At 40.4% G+C, this 16,416-nt stretch overlaps 2 protein-coding genes across 2 annotated transcripts in view; both read left to right on the top strand.

Moving 5' to 3' along the window:
- Positions 1 to 1,295: 1,295 nt before the first annotated feature.
- On the top strand, positions 1,296 to 6,800 carry haus4 (HAUS augmin-like complex, subunit 4). The gene is made up of 9 exons (XM_053343332.1): positions 1,296 to 1,445; positions 1,675 to 1,814; positions 4,059 to 4,190; positions 4,506 to 4,646; positions 4,843 to 4,939; positions 5,051 to 5,196; positions 5,421 to 5,551; positions 5,832 to 5,900; positions 6,065 to 6,800. The coding sequence occupies exons 1-9, from the start codon at positions 1,379 to 1,381 to the stop codon at positions 6,249 to 6,251; spliced, it is 1,110 nt and encodes a 369-aa protein (XP_053199307.1). The 5' UTR covers positions 1,296 to 1,378; the 3' UTR covers positions 6,252 to 6,800.
- Positions 6,801 to 8,464: 1,664 nt separating this feature from the next.
- The window catches only part of dock11 (dedicator of cytokinesis 11), a 63,651-nt gene continuing 55,699 nt past the window's right edge, over positions 8,465 to 16,416 (top strand). Inside the window, exons 1-2 of the mRNA XM_053343326.1 lie at positions 8,465 to 8,703; positions 15,532 to 15,648. Of these exons, the coding sequence (XP_053199301.1) occupies positions 8,599 to 8,703; positions 15,532 to 15,648 (222 nt within the window). The 5' untranslated portion in view covers positions 8,465 to 8,598. The remainder of the gene's footprint in view (positions 8,704 to 15,531; positions 15,649 to 16,416) is intronic.

Raw genomic sequence — 16,416 nt, 5'->3', positions numbered from 1 at the left:
TTGAGGTATAATGTAGAGAAATGATGGCATATGACACTGTGCTTGTGTTCATTTAAGGAGCTTTGATTACAACACTGGCGCCACAAGACTGATGTTCACAAACATCTCCAATCATGTGGATTATTTTTGTAGTTAAATGCTCCTCTGTTTTATCTTATTTTGGAACTGCAATGTCTAAACTACACATCAGGATCTTAATTTGCCTGTAGGCTTGTTTTCATTTCCAAAATTCAGAGAGTCCATCTTTTAAGACTGAATTTACATAATATTGGTCCCTGGTCAAAACAGTTTAACATTGCATATCTGTCAACTTCAACCCTAGAGCCACTGGATCTATTGTAACTCACACAGGTGGGACACATTGACATTAACAGCCGTAACCACAGGGATGAGAGCTGCAGTGCAGCTCACCAGGAGCACAGATGTCCAGTGTCCTCTCCTTATCATTGTAACACTGATACATACAACAAGGAAATTTTGACCATAAACACATACAAGCACATCATCAAAAGGTCTTTTCAGCTTTGAGACACGCTGGCATTTTCTAGAATTGGCTATCCCAGAACTGGCATGACGCAGGATTTAGTGCTTGCGTTATGTATGAAATTCATTCACACTATGGAGAATGTATGTTTGAGGGCTGCCTGGTGTAACACTAGCGCATGCCTTACCTCTTCTCAAGTGCTTATGATTGTGAGAAGTGCAGAGAATTTATGGACACACACATAAGCTATTTCCAACCCTTGATAATGACATTAGATACTTTGTGTGTGTGAAGATAAAAGGTCTCTTGCTCTGTCAGTTCTAAATTAAGCCTAACACTCATTAATACACCATTCATAATTCATTTCTGTGGCTTATGGCGTTACAACAACACTGCTATAATTCGCCTTTATTTCATCCACCATGACACTCCTGACTAGATTAATTGGAATTATTATTATAAATTAGGCATATTTCATGTTTTTGGCATCTAATTCTAATGTCTTTCACTTGTTTTCAGTCTTTGAATGAACTTTTCTGACACTTTTTTAAACCACCGAACACTATTGAAAATGACTTCTATATAAAAACATAAAAAAATACTGCGCAATTAATATATTATTATATATTAAAATGAATATGATTTAACAATGTATAATGTATATTTATTAGGCTATTTAAAGGAATATACAGCTCTCGCGGATTGGCAGAACGCAGCTTGATCACATGGGTCAGTTAACCAATAGGAGCGCTCCCGACAAAGGCGCGCTGCTTGAAGCAGGAAGTAGATCCGTTCTTGTGGTGTCGTATTTTCTTTTCTGTTAGCGAGAAAAGTAAACAGAAAAAACTTAAATTGACAACTTTCTAGGTTAATAAGGAGTATTATTTAGTCGAAATGTCTGCTGGTACAGAGTCTACAAACGTTTCATCGCTTGGGAAGGGAGACAGTTTGCATCAACAGGGTAAGAAAACATGTTTATGTTCTTATGTACTTGCTATGATAAAATACACGAATGATGGCTTGTAACCTACTTTATTCCGGATAAATTAATGTCCTATACAACAAAAGTAATATTTTATGGGTTGTAAAAGTAGAAAGTGGCTAATAAATGTATCAGGTCACATTTGTAGTATTGAATCTCCTCCGGACAGTCATTGACATCGTTTTACATATTCTGTCCTCCCTCCCAGTTCTGGCCTCATTCCCACTGTGTGACATGACAGAGGAGGACCTGACACAGAACCCTCAGTTGTGTAAACTCCTGGCCACCCTGTCGCAACATGTGGACCAAACTGGACTCACTGTCTCATTGAAAACGGAGCTGGACAAGGTATCAGCAGACACTGTGCTCACACCATCAATATCTTCCACATTTGACATACAAGCTCATTGCAATGCATGGAGTGCAGTGTGTAATAATAACACATTTGGAATCGTGTAGTAAACAGAAAAGTCTTAAAGTATGTTTCATATTTTAGATTCCTCAAAAATAGCCACCATATGCCTAGATGGCAGATATGCACACTATTGGAAATATTTTCATCAGCTTCATGAGCAGACAGCTCTCACGTAGCCTTGTGGTGTGTTTTGGGTCAGTGGGGCTCGTTCACAAACAGTGCATACACACAAATGTGTACTTAGACCCTGATGCTATATACTACTCAGATATACATAATGGTTCTAAATATATAGTTTTGAGTTAAAAAGAGAAGGATGACAAACTAATTTATTATTGCTCTTTGAACAAATTTAGAACTGCCTTAGACCATGTATATGTTCAAATAATAAATGTTCTATGGTGTTTAAAAGCTGATTCAGTCAATATTTGTTCAGTGCAAACAGTATATTAGAACCACAATTATTAAAAAAAAATGTCTGGGCCTAAATATACATTTAGAAATGTGGAATTTCTAATAATACACAGTTTCTTTAAGACTATAAATCATCATCATAAATGTAATGAAATTATTAATATATCAAAAATGGTGTTAACCCTTTTAGATGACAGCAGCTTATATATGAGAATTTCCATATTGTGTGACAGTGATTAATTGCATTTCACCAGCAGTAAGGTTATTCTACATTTTTACCATCATGCTCCTCTTTGTAATGAGTGACAGTGCTCTCCGCTGCTGCAGTGCTCCAACAGAGCTGTCCTTATATAGAGAAATGGAGGGGGGGGGGGGGTAGTGTGCTAATTACTAAGCAGCGAGCACATGCCTGTCAATTTCGAATTATTCTGATTCACAAATCTGGCTTGTGTGCGCATGGCATGAATCAGACGGTAACCTTGTGTGCTATATTGTGTACACAAAGTAAGAACATTTCACGCAGATATTAATGAATGAGGCACACAGTCCTACTAAGCACAAACTGTGTATCGCTACAGGATGTTGTGGCAGCATGCTGGTTAAATGTGCCATGAATCCTGAATAAATCATTAGCAGTGTTACCCGCAAAGCCCCCCCAAGCCATCACACCTCTTCCTCCATGCTCCACGGTGGAAACCACACATGCAGATACAAGCCGTTCACCTTCTGTGTGTCTCACAAACATACGGTGGCTGCAACCAGAAATTTGAAGTTTGGACTCAGCAGACCAAAGTACAGATTTCCACTGGTCTAATGTCAATTCCTAAGCAATTGTCTTCTTCTTATTGGTCTGTCTCAGGAGTGGTTTCTTAGCAGCAGTTAGACTATAAAAGCCTGATCCACGCGGTGTCCTCCTAACAGCTGGTGTTGAGATGTGTCTCCTACTTGATCTGTTTTAATGCTTTAATCAGAGGTGTTGTTAATTGGCGATTTCTGAGGCCAGTAACTGTAATGAACTTCTCCTCTGCCGTAGAGATAACTCTTGGTCTTCTTTTCCTGGGACGGTCCTCGTGAGATTTTGAAGCAACTTTCAAAGTTGTTGAAATTATCTGGAAAGACTGACCTTCATGTCTCAAAGTAATAAGGACTGTCATTTCTCTTTTCTTAGTTGAGCCGTTCTAACCATATACTGGATAACTACAGTTGCAGAATAGGGTTATTTGCTGCATACCAACACTATTTCGACACAATGCAAAACATATTAAGAAGGCAAGAAGTTCCTCTACTAATTAACTTTTGACTAATGAGCTTCCCTGCTAATTGAAAACCATTCAGTGTGACAACTTCATGAAGCTGAGTGCAAAGTTATCATTAAAGCAAACACTTTTTGAAATTTAAACTATGAAACATATTTTGGTTTGTCCAACACTTTGTTTGCTGCATAATTCCTTATGTGTTATTTTATAGTTTTGGTGTTTTCAGTTTTGTTCTACAATGTATAAAATAGAAGAGTGTAGAAACAAAGATAGTAAATGTAGAAAATAATGAAAAACCCTTCAATGAGTAGGTGTGTCCAAACTTCTTACTTGTTGGATTCACTGACCAAGTTATTGATATTCATTACACTGTAAGTAGTCTATGACTTACTGACCTCTACTGGCAACCAGTAAGAATTACAGTAACATGGATTTCTCTTCCTGCACATACCTGAGTGTAAGTTTTCGGTATCTTAAGTGCTTATACATGTGTCTGCTCCTCTCCAGGCTGAGCAGAGGCTGCAGAGCCAGAGGAGGCTTTGGCTACGATCTGAGAGTCTCCACAAAGGCCTGCAGGAAATGATCCAGGACCACTGTGTCAGGAAGCAACATGCCACTGTACCGCCTGACCAGAACATGGTACACTTTACATACAGTAGTACTCATTCACACATTCCACAAATGCACAAACAGCTGTCAGGGAATCATTGAGAGATATATTTTTGATCAGTAAAGCTTCACTTAATGACTTCCCCTTCACATAGTTAGCTCCAAAGGAAAATATAAACATACACAATAACTGTCATGTATCATTTGGTGTGTGTGTGTGTGTGTGTGTGTGTGTGTGTGTGTGTGTGTGTGTGTGTGTGTGTGTGTGTGTGTGTGTGTGTGTGTGTGTGTGTGTGTGTGTGTGTGTGTGTGTGTGTGTGTGTGTGTGTGTGTGTGTGTGTGTAGTTTTACGCGACGATGGAGAAGTGTCTCCTGGTGGCTCAGTGTGTCAAACTGCTGGATCCAAGTAGCACTACCGACCAGGACCAACCCTCTGTCCTGGGCCTGAACCCCCAACAGGTGATGGAGCTCATGCCATTGGAGAAGGTGAGTCATAAATATACCTACATTCCTGGAGGTAACTTACTGCCTTTCGGTGTATTATTATTGTGTGGATTTTTATAACCTAACTGAAATTAGTTTTGGTCTCACAGTAAAATATGTTTTACTAACTAAAACCTCTTTTATATTATCAATACAAGATGTGAGTTTTGCCTTTCAATGCTGTATTTATATTTGCCAGAATGTGAAAAGAATGAAACAGAGTCTACCCAGAGAGCTGGAGAAACATCTCAAGAAAAAGTGTCTTAGCCTCCTCTCCTACTACCAGCCTGAATGTGGTACAGTCTCTAAACACTCCTTTATCTGTTTCTACCCTCCAACCTCCTCATTCACCTTTTATAACCTTCTACATAAGAATGATGACCAGGATGTTTTTGTATCATCTCCAGAGAATGAGAGTGAGGGTCTGAAGAACAGCAAGTTGTCTCATCTGTCGTCCCTACTGGACAAAGAGAAGAAAAGAGCGGAGAGTTTAAAAGAGACCTCCCGGGAAAACACAGTTCTCTTGCAAAGACAGGCGCAGCTCTACCTCTCTGTAAGTAAACCTAATAAATGCCCTCTGCTTCTGTAGGGTTATCAAATAGGTGAGCATTCTGTGTTTTTTTGCACAGTTTGAAGAAAGCCACTCACTGGAAATAGATACCCAACTGAAATCCTAAAAATAAAAAGATCAAAATAGTTCTTGCCATAAATGTGGAATACTTTGCCTTCTGCTTTTTCTCTCTCCTCTGTTTGACTGACTTGTGGTTCCATGTGCAGGAGCTGCTTAAATGCATTCAGCTTCTGCAGTCTCTCATCCTGGACCACAGGCTGAGGATCCAGTCAGACTTGGATAGGAAGAAGTTGGATTACCTTGAAAGCAAATGTGAATTAGTCATACAGAAGATCAAGTAAGGAGCTTTTAATTGGTTGTCTGTATAAATAAATTTGACACTACGCACTTCCAGGCATTTTGGCAGTTGTTCAAAGTGACAAGAAAATTTCCCAATCAGCTAAATACTGTGAGTTCTAATTATTTTGGACTTTTAGAATATTTATTTTAAAAGTTTGTTTCAGTTGGTATGATTGTATGCAATGCCAAACTGTCAGTATTTCTAGCATACAGTAATTCTTCAAAAGAATAAAAGTAAAGCATCTGTTATTTTCTGTTTTTCTCCTCTTCTTTTAAAGGACTGAGATGGTGGAAATCCAGCTGGACACATACACACCCGACGCAATATCTGCTCATAGAAAAATAAGGCAAGAGACTATTTTCAGAAGGGCAACTCACTCTCACTTGTGTGTTTGTCATTTAAATGCTCTTGGTGTTTGAACGATAACTTCTGGATCCAAGCTTTTAGAAAAGTGATAGAAACAACTATTGCTGAATCTAACATGCTGTTCTTTTTGCACCTCGATTGCAGGGGGAAACTGGAGTCTGAGCTAAAAGCCTGCAAGGTGGAGAAGCAGTCTACGGAGTTAAAACTGGCCTCCTTCGAGATTTTGGGAAAGGAGTTTGAGGCCCTCGCTGAGCAGTACAGCAAATTAAGGCAGGAGATCGAAGTGAAAAACTGGGCTCTGAAAGAACTCACCATGTACAATAATAAGTGAAGATCATATCTGATGCAGAAGCCAGCCGGTCCCTTTTTTTCAGCGTGTGATGGCTCACAGTGATATGCTGGCATTTGGACAGTAACTATGTAGTACATTCAGCAGAGAAAGAGGGCTAACTGAATGCTCCTCTTAAGAGTTCATAACTTTAACATGTTTAAATCACTTCAATATCATCGCCATGGTAATCAGCATTTCTGCTCTCCTCGTTTTGTTTAAACAAGAACCTGTTCAGGATCAAGGTTGTTGTGTAGTATTTACAGTACATTTGCATCTTAAGATGAGTAGTGGCAGTCAACTTTAGCTAACTTGCGTGTGGCTACAGGCTCAATTTGAATTTCTTTCTTGGTAAGATTAAAGAGGTGAGGATCATTTTATTCATAATGACTTTAATTCATAATAAGTATCTCTACTGTAAAGTTTTCTTTTTCTTTTTTGTTTGCTGACCTAACTTCACTGCAGTCCAAGTATGAAGTTATATTTATGTATACATGTCATTCTTATTTAACCTTACCTCACGTTATATATTGCAATGTAACCATGGGAGAAAATAAACAAAAATGAAAACACATCATCGGCTGCAGACTGTGTACCACTAATGTCCTTTTTTAGCATAGCATGCTCCTCTGAGCTAACAACTGATCTCACTAAGTCATGTGATTGGAATAATGTAAACAAACAGGTTCACCCATGTAAGCAGCCTCCTTTCAATCCTTCTTGTCATGTATCTTGGTATATATTTACAGTAGTATTTGGTAAATACCTGTACTATACACCTTAATTTGAAATAAAATCATTAAAAAAAATAGTACCACTTTCCAATGTCTATCCAATTAATTCCATCTCTTTCATTTCTTCATGGATTACTTATTAATTTAAAAGGACATTTACATGAGTTACAAAGCAGGAGACATACAGTACATGAACTGAAGAAGCTTTAATATTAAACAACATGCAAACTTTGCAAAAGGGATTGCAACTCTATGTAATGGTTATTCTATATATTTGGTGTATATGCTACCCAGCAGACCAATGGTAACAATACTAAGAAAATGAGAGAAGAAATAGAAATGGCAAAAACCTTCCACAAGATGGCAGTATAGGAGGGCATATCAAGTCAAATACTGACTCAACTTTAATTCAAGTACTTTAGTAACTTTAACTCAAATTAAAGTTAAAGAAGTCATTATAACATTGTTGTAAGGAGATTCTATTTAAATGAGTTCTGCATTTATTATCTGTAGATTGTTTTTGTCATTGGCCTGAAAGCGCAAAGCGGTGTACAAACTAATTGTCTATACTGCCATATATTTTACACTACAGTAGACCTACAATTTGTCTGTACTTGTTTGTAGTGTCATTCATCAGAAGACCATTCATTTAAGTTTCCCGTGTGTCCTACTGAGTAATTGTGTCCTACAAACAAAATTTGGGGTTATTATTTCAAAATTAGTAAAAACAAATTGAGGATTACACCTTCACGGTAACGAAAAAAATAACTAAATACACTCATTAAAAAATGTTGCAATATAGGTCTCACTTTGTATGGCTGGACAATATAATATATCATGTAATACTCATATGGTGTAAGGGTGTAAGTTGAGTCATTTCCGGGTTTTAAAGGCTACGTTTCAGTAAAATCATGTAACTTAGACAGCTGTTCTATTATCTGCCTTTATCCACTGGGTCATTATATCCACATTATTGATGATTATTAAAAATCTCATTGTATAAATATTTTGTGAAAGCATAAATAATCACTCCTACAATGTTTTCCCAGTATTTATATTGAAGTATTTGGTCAAAAATATTGTGATATTTGAATTTGTCCATAACACAGTTGTGACTATACATTTTACAGCAAAATCACAATTTTTCTGTTTATGTATATTTTTTAGTTATGTTTTTTTTTTTCATTTCATACTTGCTTTGTCATTGTAAACGTCTGCCATGCCAATAACCATGAACTGACTCGAATTAAATAGTAACGCTCACTCATTGTCTTCTTTACATAGACGATCTTTGTTAAAAATCCACTCCACTGAGGAGAGACGGAAAGCGGGTACGAGTGACGCATCACGGCTATTACAACCTCTCTGCTCTCCTCTCATCACCATCATCACCAGCACCAGCAGCAACGGCGGCAGCAGCAGCAGCGGCCCCGCCTCGCTAAGCGAACCTCTGGCTGCTTCATCCCCCTCACCTCCCTCCTCCCCTCCCCTTCCAAACACACAACCCACATCTGGCTGTCACACACAACAGCAGTAGCCGCCGCTCCGTCCTTTACCCCCGGCATGCTCACATTCACACCGGGACACACAAAGTGGATTTTAACCGTCGCGACATCATGTCTGAGGTACGGAAATTCACGAAGAGGTTAAGCAAACCTGGGACGGCCGCGGAAGTCAGACAGAGCGTGTCGGAGGCTGTGAAGACCTCCGTGGACCTTGTGGTGAGCAGAGCTTTCAATGTTGTCTATGACCCGGCGGCGGTCATTTTAGCTAACGGGAGAATGTAACCAAACCTCTACCTCCACTCCTCTCTACCTTACAGGAAGAAAAACACCTTATTTCCTTTTTTCTTTACCTCCATACTGTATTTATTTTCCCTTCCTCCAGTTTTCAACACTGCTTCTACGTATAAATACACTAAAACATTCTTTTTTCATAGCGGCATTGCCTGTGTGTAGTCTGTGTTGCGTTTAAAGACATGGTCATTATCAAGCAGTTATATAGGCTATTATTGTATGAATTGAACTGCCACATGCTGGCCCGCTTTTCCTAAATGACCGGCGTTATAAAATAGTGTGACATTGTGCACAAGAGCACATGGGTTTTTCAGTCTTCTGCGGCTCCTTTTGTGTGCTGGCGGATGAGGAGCAGTGCCAGTTGGACAGCTGCAGCATGGCTTCTCTGTATGTGTGTGTCTCTGTGTGTGTCTTTATTCCTGCTGGAAGTAGCCACATCATGCAATTAGATGAGGTAATAAATGATGAATATGTATAATGCAGAGTGTGCTAATTACTTTTTTTTAAGTGGTTTTTATTATTGTCTCTGCTTGTATGAATAGCTTTGGGTTTGTGACAGACTGTAATAATGAGGGATTAGGCGCAGTGGCTTGAGATGAATAGGTTTTTAGGATCCTGCTGATACAGCATTTGCGTGTGGGTATGAGTGTCCATGATGTGTGTGTGTATGTGTGTGTGTGTGTTTCGTTTCAGTATGTCAAAAGCGACATTTATCTTGAGATGATCAGTGTTATCAGTGTAGATTGAGGTCGGCCCTGCTTTGTTCTAACTGTAGTCATCTGGTAACTTGCTCACTTTCTCATTATGTGACAGTGACACATTGCAACTTCGACCCAAAACACAACAATCATACATCTTTGGCTGTTTAGAGTAGTGGTTCCCAAACTTTTTCACGTCAGGAACCCCTGAACTAAACAAATTAGACCCCAGTTAAGATTTTGCCTCAGTTTTTGCTTATAGATGTTTTTTTTTCTCTTAAATGTATGAAACCCATGACCAAAATAGTCATTCATCCTTTCATTCTGTTACTTTTCGATGGAAAAATTGCTGGGGACTCCCTTGACCCCCCTCAGGGACCCCCTAGAGGTCCCCACTTTGGAAAAATAAACACAGATTTATAGAGTTGTGCCAGATGAGTTTACATAAGAGATAAACCCTTGTTCCTGAGGGATTCATTTAGGCTTTAGTCTTATGATGATCATCTTGAGGAGTGTGACGCAAAGAGGTCGCCAGCGTAATAATCTTGTGATAAGGTTCAGATGCAAAAGTGCGTGGTTCTTTTTGTTTTTGTCGACAAGTGTTATATGTGTGCTCTGTTGTCTCTTTGTTTTTTTCCCTCCCTTCTCTTAAGATTTGCAGGTTTTGGCTGCTCATTTCAGGGAGCGACGGTTGGCTATGCAACCGAGAACAAATGCTGTTTTGTGGAAGTTGCGCAGCCCTGCGTTCCTCTGGCATGGGGGGGGATTCCCTCAGGCATGTTGTGACCATGCTTGTGTCTGTGTGTTCAGTCTTGTCTTCTTCATCGATATAGTCAACCCCACTTAAAAAAAAACAACTTCCTTTCTATATCTCTAGTTCCTCGATATTATAGGCTTCACTTGTTTTGAAGCTGAAAGTGAAAAAAAAGAGCAGAATGTGGAATTTTTTTTTTCTACCCTTGGGCCAATTGGTTTGAAGTTGCTTCCTGGGAATTGCCATTAGCAGATACGTCAGTGAAACAGTTCTTCTTTGCATTCATAAAAAGAAAACAGAAAAAAACCCTTAATCAAGTCTGCATCTGCCTGTGTTTAGAGCTCTATTACATAGAAATCGCTGAAACTCAATGGACAGTAATTGTCATCGTAATGATAGAAGAGACCAGTCTTTTTCCCATAGAGAACTTACTTTAATCTAAATAGGCCAATACTGTGAAAAACCCCCTCATACTGTCATATGGTCTACTTTGTGTCTCTCTGGTGTTTCACATGAAGAATTCTATTAGTCCAGCTCATAACAAAAACATCATTTTCACTTTGAATACAGTTAAGAGTTGCCACATGTTAGTTTCAGTTTATCTGATGACCCCGAAGGCTCACATAAGGACAGATTACTGACCCATAATGACACTGCACAGATGTGTCATTAACTGCTAAACTCTAGCAAATAGGGAGTAATTAATTTCAGCTTACGTAAAGCGCCTCGTTTAGTGTACATGCATATGACAGAGGCAAACACAGCTGTAAATAATAACCTAATTAATATCTGCGTGGCATTACAGTGATTGACTGGTCTCGTTAAGATTATTAATTGCACCTGTGCTCACTCATTCTATGCTATAAGTCAAAAAGGTGCATGAGTCTGACTCATTTGGGAACTTATAAAGGAAAACAACACTTTACTACTTTGGACTTGCTATTGAGATTGTGGTTTGATAAGATTTAAGAGAGGATGAGGGGGGGGGGGCGGCGGCGGCGGCGGCGGCGGCGCATGAGTGTGGTTCCCAACCTTGGGCTCAGGACCCCTACAACTAGTCGCAAGTCGAGGTAGGAAATGAGAACAATCCACATTCTGCTGCTTAAAATTGTATTTATTCTGCTATAATCTGAAATACTGTGGCTTTGCCCTTTAAGGCCTTTAAAAATGATTGTGTTGAAACAATTATGAGATGGTAAAATCACTCACTCTTTTCACAAGCAGAAAAGGTTGAGACCCACTGGTGTAGAGGAATGCACCGCGGGCTGCTATAGTGCAGAAATATGCTGCGTGAGTCTTTAAATGTATCTTTGGTATACAATGGAAAATATTTATTAAAAGCACTGTAATCATAAATAAGAATACGGGTTAGGATTATGGTTAGGGTTAGGGAATTGCAAACAGCTGTTATGTAAGATGTATCTTTATATCCCTAATATGAAGTTCTGCATGATTGGATTCCTGTTAAAGGGTTACTACACTTTTTTTTTTGGGAGTAGATGGAGAATAATAAGGACAAATGAGTCTTCTTCTTCCCTCACTGAGCCGTAATGTGTCTGTGCTGCTCACATATACACACAGACACACACACATACACACAGATTGTAGCACTTAGTGGGGTCAGCGGTGGGACAGTGGAGCTTCCTTATACAGTACGGACCCTCATGTCAGCGTTTGAGCTCATCTGCAGTGTATAAAACGTAAGCTTTCCCCAAGCCAGCGCGATAAAATCCACCTGGTCGTATTGGAGGCCCGAGCCGCTTTACATCAGCTGGACTGGTAATGGGACGCAGACATCTGGAAATGCATCATCATAGCCCCCCCCCCCTCCCCTCCTGGAGGCACATTGGGAGTTAGTGCTCAGCGATTGGTGTTTGAGTGATCTAGAGCCAGAGAGGAGAAAGTGTACAGCATTAATAGAGGGATGGGAAAGCTTCTCGAAAGGCTTGCGTCATACACACATACAGCTACACCCAAAATGTTAAGCCATGTCCTTTAAATTGTTGTAGCATCTTCTTCTTTCTCTTTCTCAATTGGTAAGCCTGCTCGTGCCTGTCTTCCCCAAGAAAGCAGAACTCTCTCTCTCTCTTTCTCTCTCTCACTCTCTCTCTCTCTCCCCCCCTTGTCTGACTGTGTAACATGATCAGCGTTGCAGTGGAGTATGTATGTGCGCCCCTGAACGGTTGCCTGTGACTTGTGGCGCTGCGGTTCGAGCTTGTTGCACATGACAGGAAGCGTAGCTGCTGCTTTAGGTGCAGGGGCGGCACGGCCATGTGTGTGTAATGCCTTCTGCAGACTTGTGAGAGTTGCTGCTCAAGCGGTGGGCTCAGCAGATATTAGCAGATAGCCAGTGCCAGCTTTCATCGTGGCAGACAGGCTATCATCAGGGGGATAGAAGCTTTTTTAGTTAGAGTACTGGTTTAAAATATGTAGGATGTGTGTGTGTGTGTGTGTGTGTGTGTGTGTGTGTGTGTGTGTGTGTGTGTGTGTGTGTGTGTGTGGGAGACCCAGGAAGTCAGGGTCTGGTGGAAAAATGTGCAGAGAGCAAATACATGTAACCAACTCACTGCGCTGGCCAAATTATTGGTTAGTGAACATGGAAAAGGAAAACGCTGTGTTTCCCTTACTGGCTTGTGCACAGATACCAAAATGTTTAAGAGGAAGGGGAGGGGGTGGGGGGTGTTAACTCCTTAAACCTCACTGGAATCTTTGTTTAAACCCACAGAAACTTCTATTTTAAATTCCAGTGGAAGCCTTAAAGTTTCCAATGATATCAAGTACAGCTTAATTATTGGTGGGAAAGGTGTATAAAATCATGCAGAAGATATGTAGACAAGCCTATTCACATTTCAGAAAGACGTCAATCTAGATAAGAGCTGGTGTCTAGAATAGCTGCACATATAAGCATACACAGTGAGGGTAGAAGCAGCAAGCAGCATGCAGCAGGAACTACAGCGTTAACTTTATTAGCGGCTGTCTAGCTCGGCCCCGCTCCTGCAGCGCTGCAGTAGGAAAACAAAGCTCAGCATCTCAGCTGCAGCGACGCTTAAATGGAAATATGACGGAGCACGAGAGGGGAAAATCACTCACACGTAGTCTCCCAGCTGTAAGGCATAGACAGGAGTCCCCCTCCTCCTCCTCCTCCTCATCCTCCTCCTCCCTCTTCCACTCCCTACTGTGCTTGTTAACTCAGTGGCTGCCCTGGCCTGCACATACTGTATTGCCCTGCAGACTCGGTGGCAGTGGCTCAGTAATGTGGCACACAAGCTGATCAAATCCACACAACCCTCTTTTTCTCTCCGCTCACTTGCTTCCAAACAGTCCCTAGCTTATTGGCTAAGCTAGTCATCACCATCTTCACCGCTTAACTCGAGCTTAAAGTACCACTTTCTTCGAATTAATTCAGAATCTCTCCAAAAGTGGTTTAGGTTTATGCTTGTGATCACATCTTGACCTAGTTGTAGAAGGCTAGGTTTAGCCCGTAGGCCGCTTTAAAACATAACAGGGAGGCTGATTTTCTTTCTTTCTTTTTTTTTTCTTTTTTTGTTATATATCATCCACTTCTCTATGAAACTCAAAACAGGAAGTTAATGTATGATAGGGCACATGATATTTCTTGTGTTTTGTTTCAGTATTACGAATGTTTCTGTCAGGCAGAGCTGTAACACATCTATAAAGTGATTTCCTGCACTGCTTTTGTCTCACCTTCTTTGCCCTTTCTAGCTTTGCATTCTTTGCCGTTCGCCTTTCGCCATCTTTCTTTCTTTCTTTCTTTCTTTCTTCTATAAAGTGATTTCCTGCACTGCTTTTGTGTCACCTTCTTTGCCCTTTCTATCATTGCCTTCTTTGCTGTTCGCCTTTCTTTCTTTCTTTCTTTCTTTCTTTCTGTCTTTCTTTCTTTCTGTCTTTCTTTCTTTCTGTCTTTCTTTCTTTCTGTCTTTCTTTCTTTCTTTCTGTCTTTCATCCACCCACAATTTTCTGAGCAACTGTTTCCCTGCACTGTGACAGTTCTCTGAACTTTGTGGTCTGATCTCTTGTGGCTGTGCTCTCGTATGGGTGGTGAAAAGTTCTGGGGGTGAACGTTTAACTTGAAATCTGAACTCAAATAGCAGGGGGACGAGGACCCTGCCAGAGCCACAGTAAAGACACAATTATCAGTTATCATGGGATCAAACAGAAGCGGCTTCTGGGCCTGGATCTATCATACAGGGCAATCTGGGCAAATGCCCTGGGGACCTTGATCAGGAAGGGGCCCTCTGTGATGGGAGTAAAAATATAAATATTATTATACTTTTTTTATTTGGTTGGAGACCACAGAAATAAACACAGTCTCTTGATGTTGATCATTATTGTTGCTTTCATGCGAAGAAAATCAAGTCTCATGATTGGCTGTTTCATTTCTCATTTTGACTGCTGGGCAGGTGATAGGTCAGCAGGTCACAATGTGTTAGTTAGTATCAGCTGGTGTGAGTGAAAAATGACCACGTGGAGAATGGACAGTGTCAGCTGTAACCAAACGTACAGTGAGGAAGCCAAAAGAAAGAAGGAAGAGAAAGAAGCAGCTGCAATAATACATAATACAAAAAGACATATTTGCAGTGAGGAGGCTGTCAGTGGTCTCTTTGATGAGTTTGTGAGTTGGACTTATAGTCTTTTATCTCAGACTTTGCAAAGAAAAAGGCAAGAAAGAAGAACCTCTAATGGTAAGAAGCATTCTTCTGTGTGTGCATTTAGTTGTGTGTTGTGTTGTGATGGACCAGATAACGTTACCTGGTTACTCATTTTTGCTTAGTGTGTTTGGCATCACTGTGTTGTGATGCTGCTATAGGCCTATGTGTGGGAGTTGATTTGTCAAGTGCATTACATGTTGGCTTTTGCAGTGTTTGAAGTGACTTTTATTTTGAAACCAGTATTACCATGGTCTTGAGCCACACACTGCCTTCAGATGATTTAATCCACTGTATCCCTGTCTTGTGATTTGTGGGTGAAATGGCAGTATTTATTTCAGCATAGGGTTTATTGAAGTGTAGCCAGATCTGCTCCCAGCTCAGCTCAACTACTTATTCAGCGTTTGACCAACAGGTGTGTGATTTGACATGTCAGTTTGCCTGCAAAATAATTAAGGTGGTGATTTTAATGGCCAGGGTGGGTAACATCGGGTGGATGTGATTTGTTCCGATGGTATGAGGGCCCCATGAGCGTCAGTGCCGAGGGCCCTCTTGGGGGGTACTAATCCAGCCTTGAGCATCTTGTTTTATTTGTAACTACATGTACGGGTGTCCTGTCTATCTTCCCTCTCAGGAGCAGCCAAAGATCATTGAACCACTGGACTATGAAACTGTGGTGTTTCAGAGAAAGGCTCAGATCCACAGCGACCCACATCGAGACCTGCTGCTCTGCCCGGTCGACGATGTCTCGGTAAGTCCCCTCTCATCAGTTCTCCACTGTGCTCTCTGGGACTGGCTCTCATCCAGGTCACCACTCTCATCAACAGTCTCAACCGAAAGAGCTGGGTAGTGTCCCCGCTGCCTTCTGCAGCACTTATTTGTTTTATTTGTTTAAATCATCATGTAATTAGAACTTCAGTTTATGTTGTAATGTACTGGCTGTTACATGAGATATAATGGATGTGTTTTTTATTGTACAAACTATCTGTGGGAAAAGCTTTTAAGCTGTATGGTAGAGCCCAACCAATATAAGAGTTTAAAGCCAACACTGAAACCAATATTTGAGTAAATCTTATAATATATCAGCCGATATTCCCTCTTTGACATCAACACACACCATCCATTTTTGATAAGCATCCCTACTTTTGCTCTTTAAACAATTGTAGCCAAGATATGTACGGAGCAGGACATTTTTCAGTTGAATTGCTGTCTGTCTGGTCAGTGTACGAGCTGTCTCTGAATGATCTCAAACATATTTGCGGCATTTGTAAACTGCAATTTCTGGTTATTGTTGGCGACAAATATCTGCAGTGAACTAACAGGGGCTGTGTATTGGCCCAGTCACTTTATTATTTGGGCTCTATTGTACAGAATGGGAACATGCCATAAAGGAATCAGAACATGTCTGAACATGTCTAGTTTTGGCCAGCGTTTTTATCATTATCACCAAAGTGAGACTGTGGTGATCAGGCAGGTTCTAAATAAACCTCCAGATTAACGTTTTTTTCGTTTTTTTTTT

The sequence above is a fragment of the Scomber japonicus genome, chromosome 22 (genome assembly GCF_027409825.1).
Source record: "Scomber japonicus isolate fScoJap1 chromosome 22, fScoJap1.pri, whole genome shotgun sequence".
In the NCBI taxonomy this organism is placed as follows: Eukaryota; Metazoa; Chordata; class Actinopteri; order Scombriformes; family Scombridae; genus Scomber; species Scomber japonicus.
The sequence above is the reverse complement of the archived record's forward strand: the minus strand, read 5'-3'. Positions and strand labels throughout refer to the sequence as shown.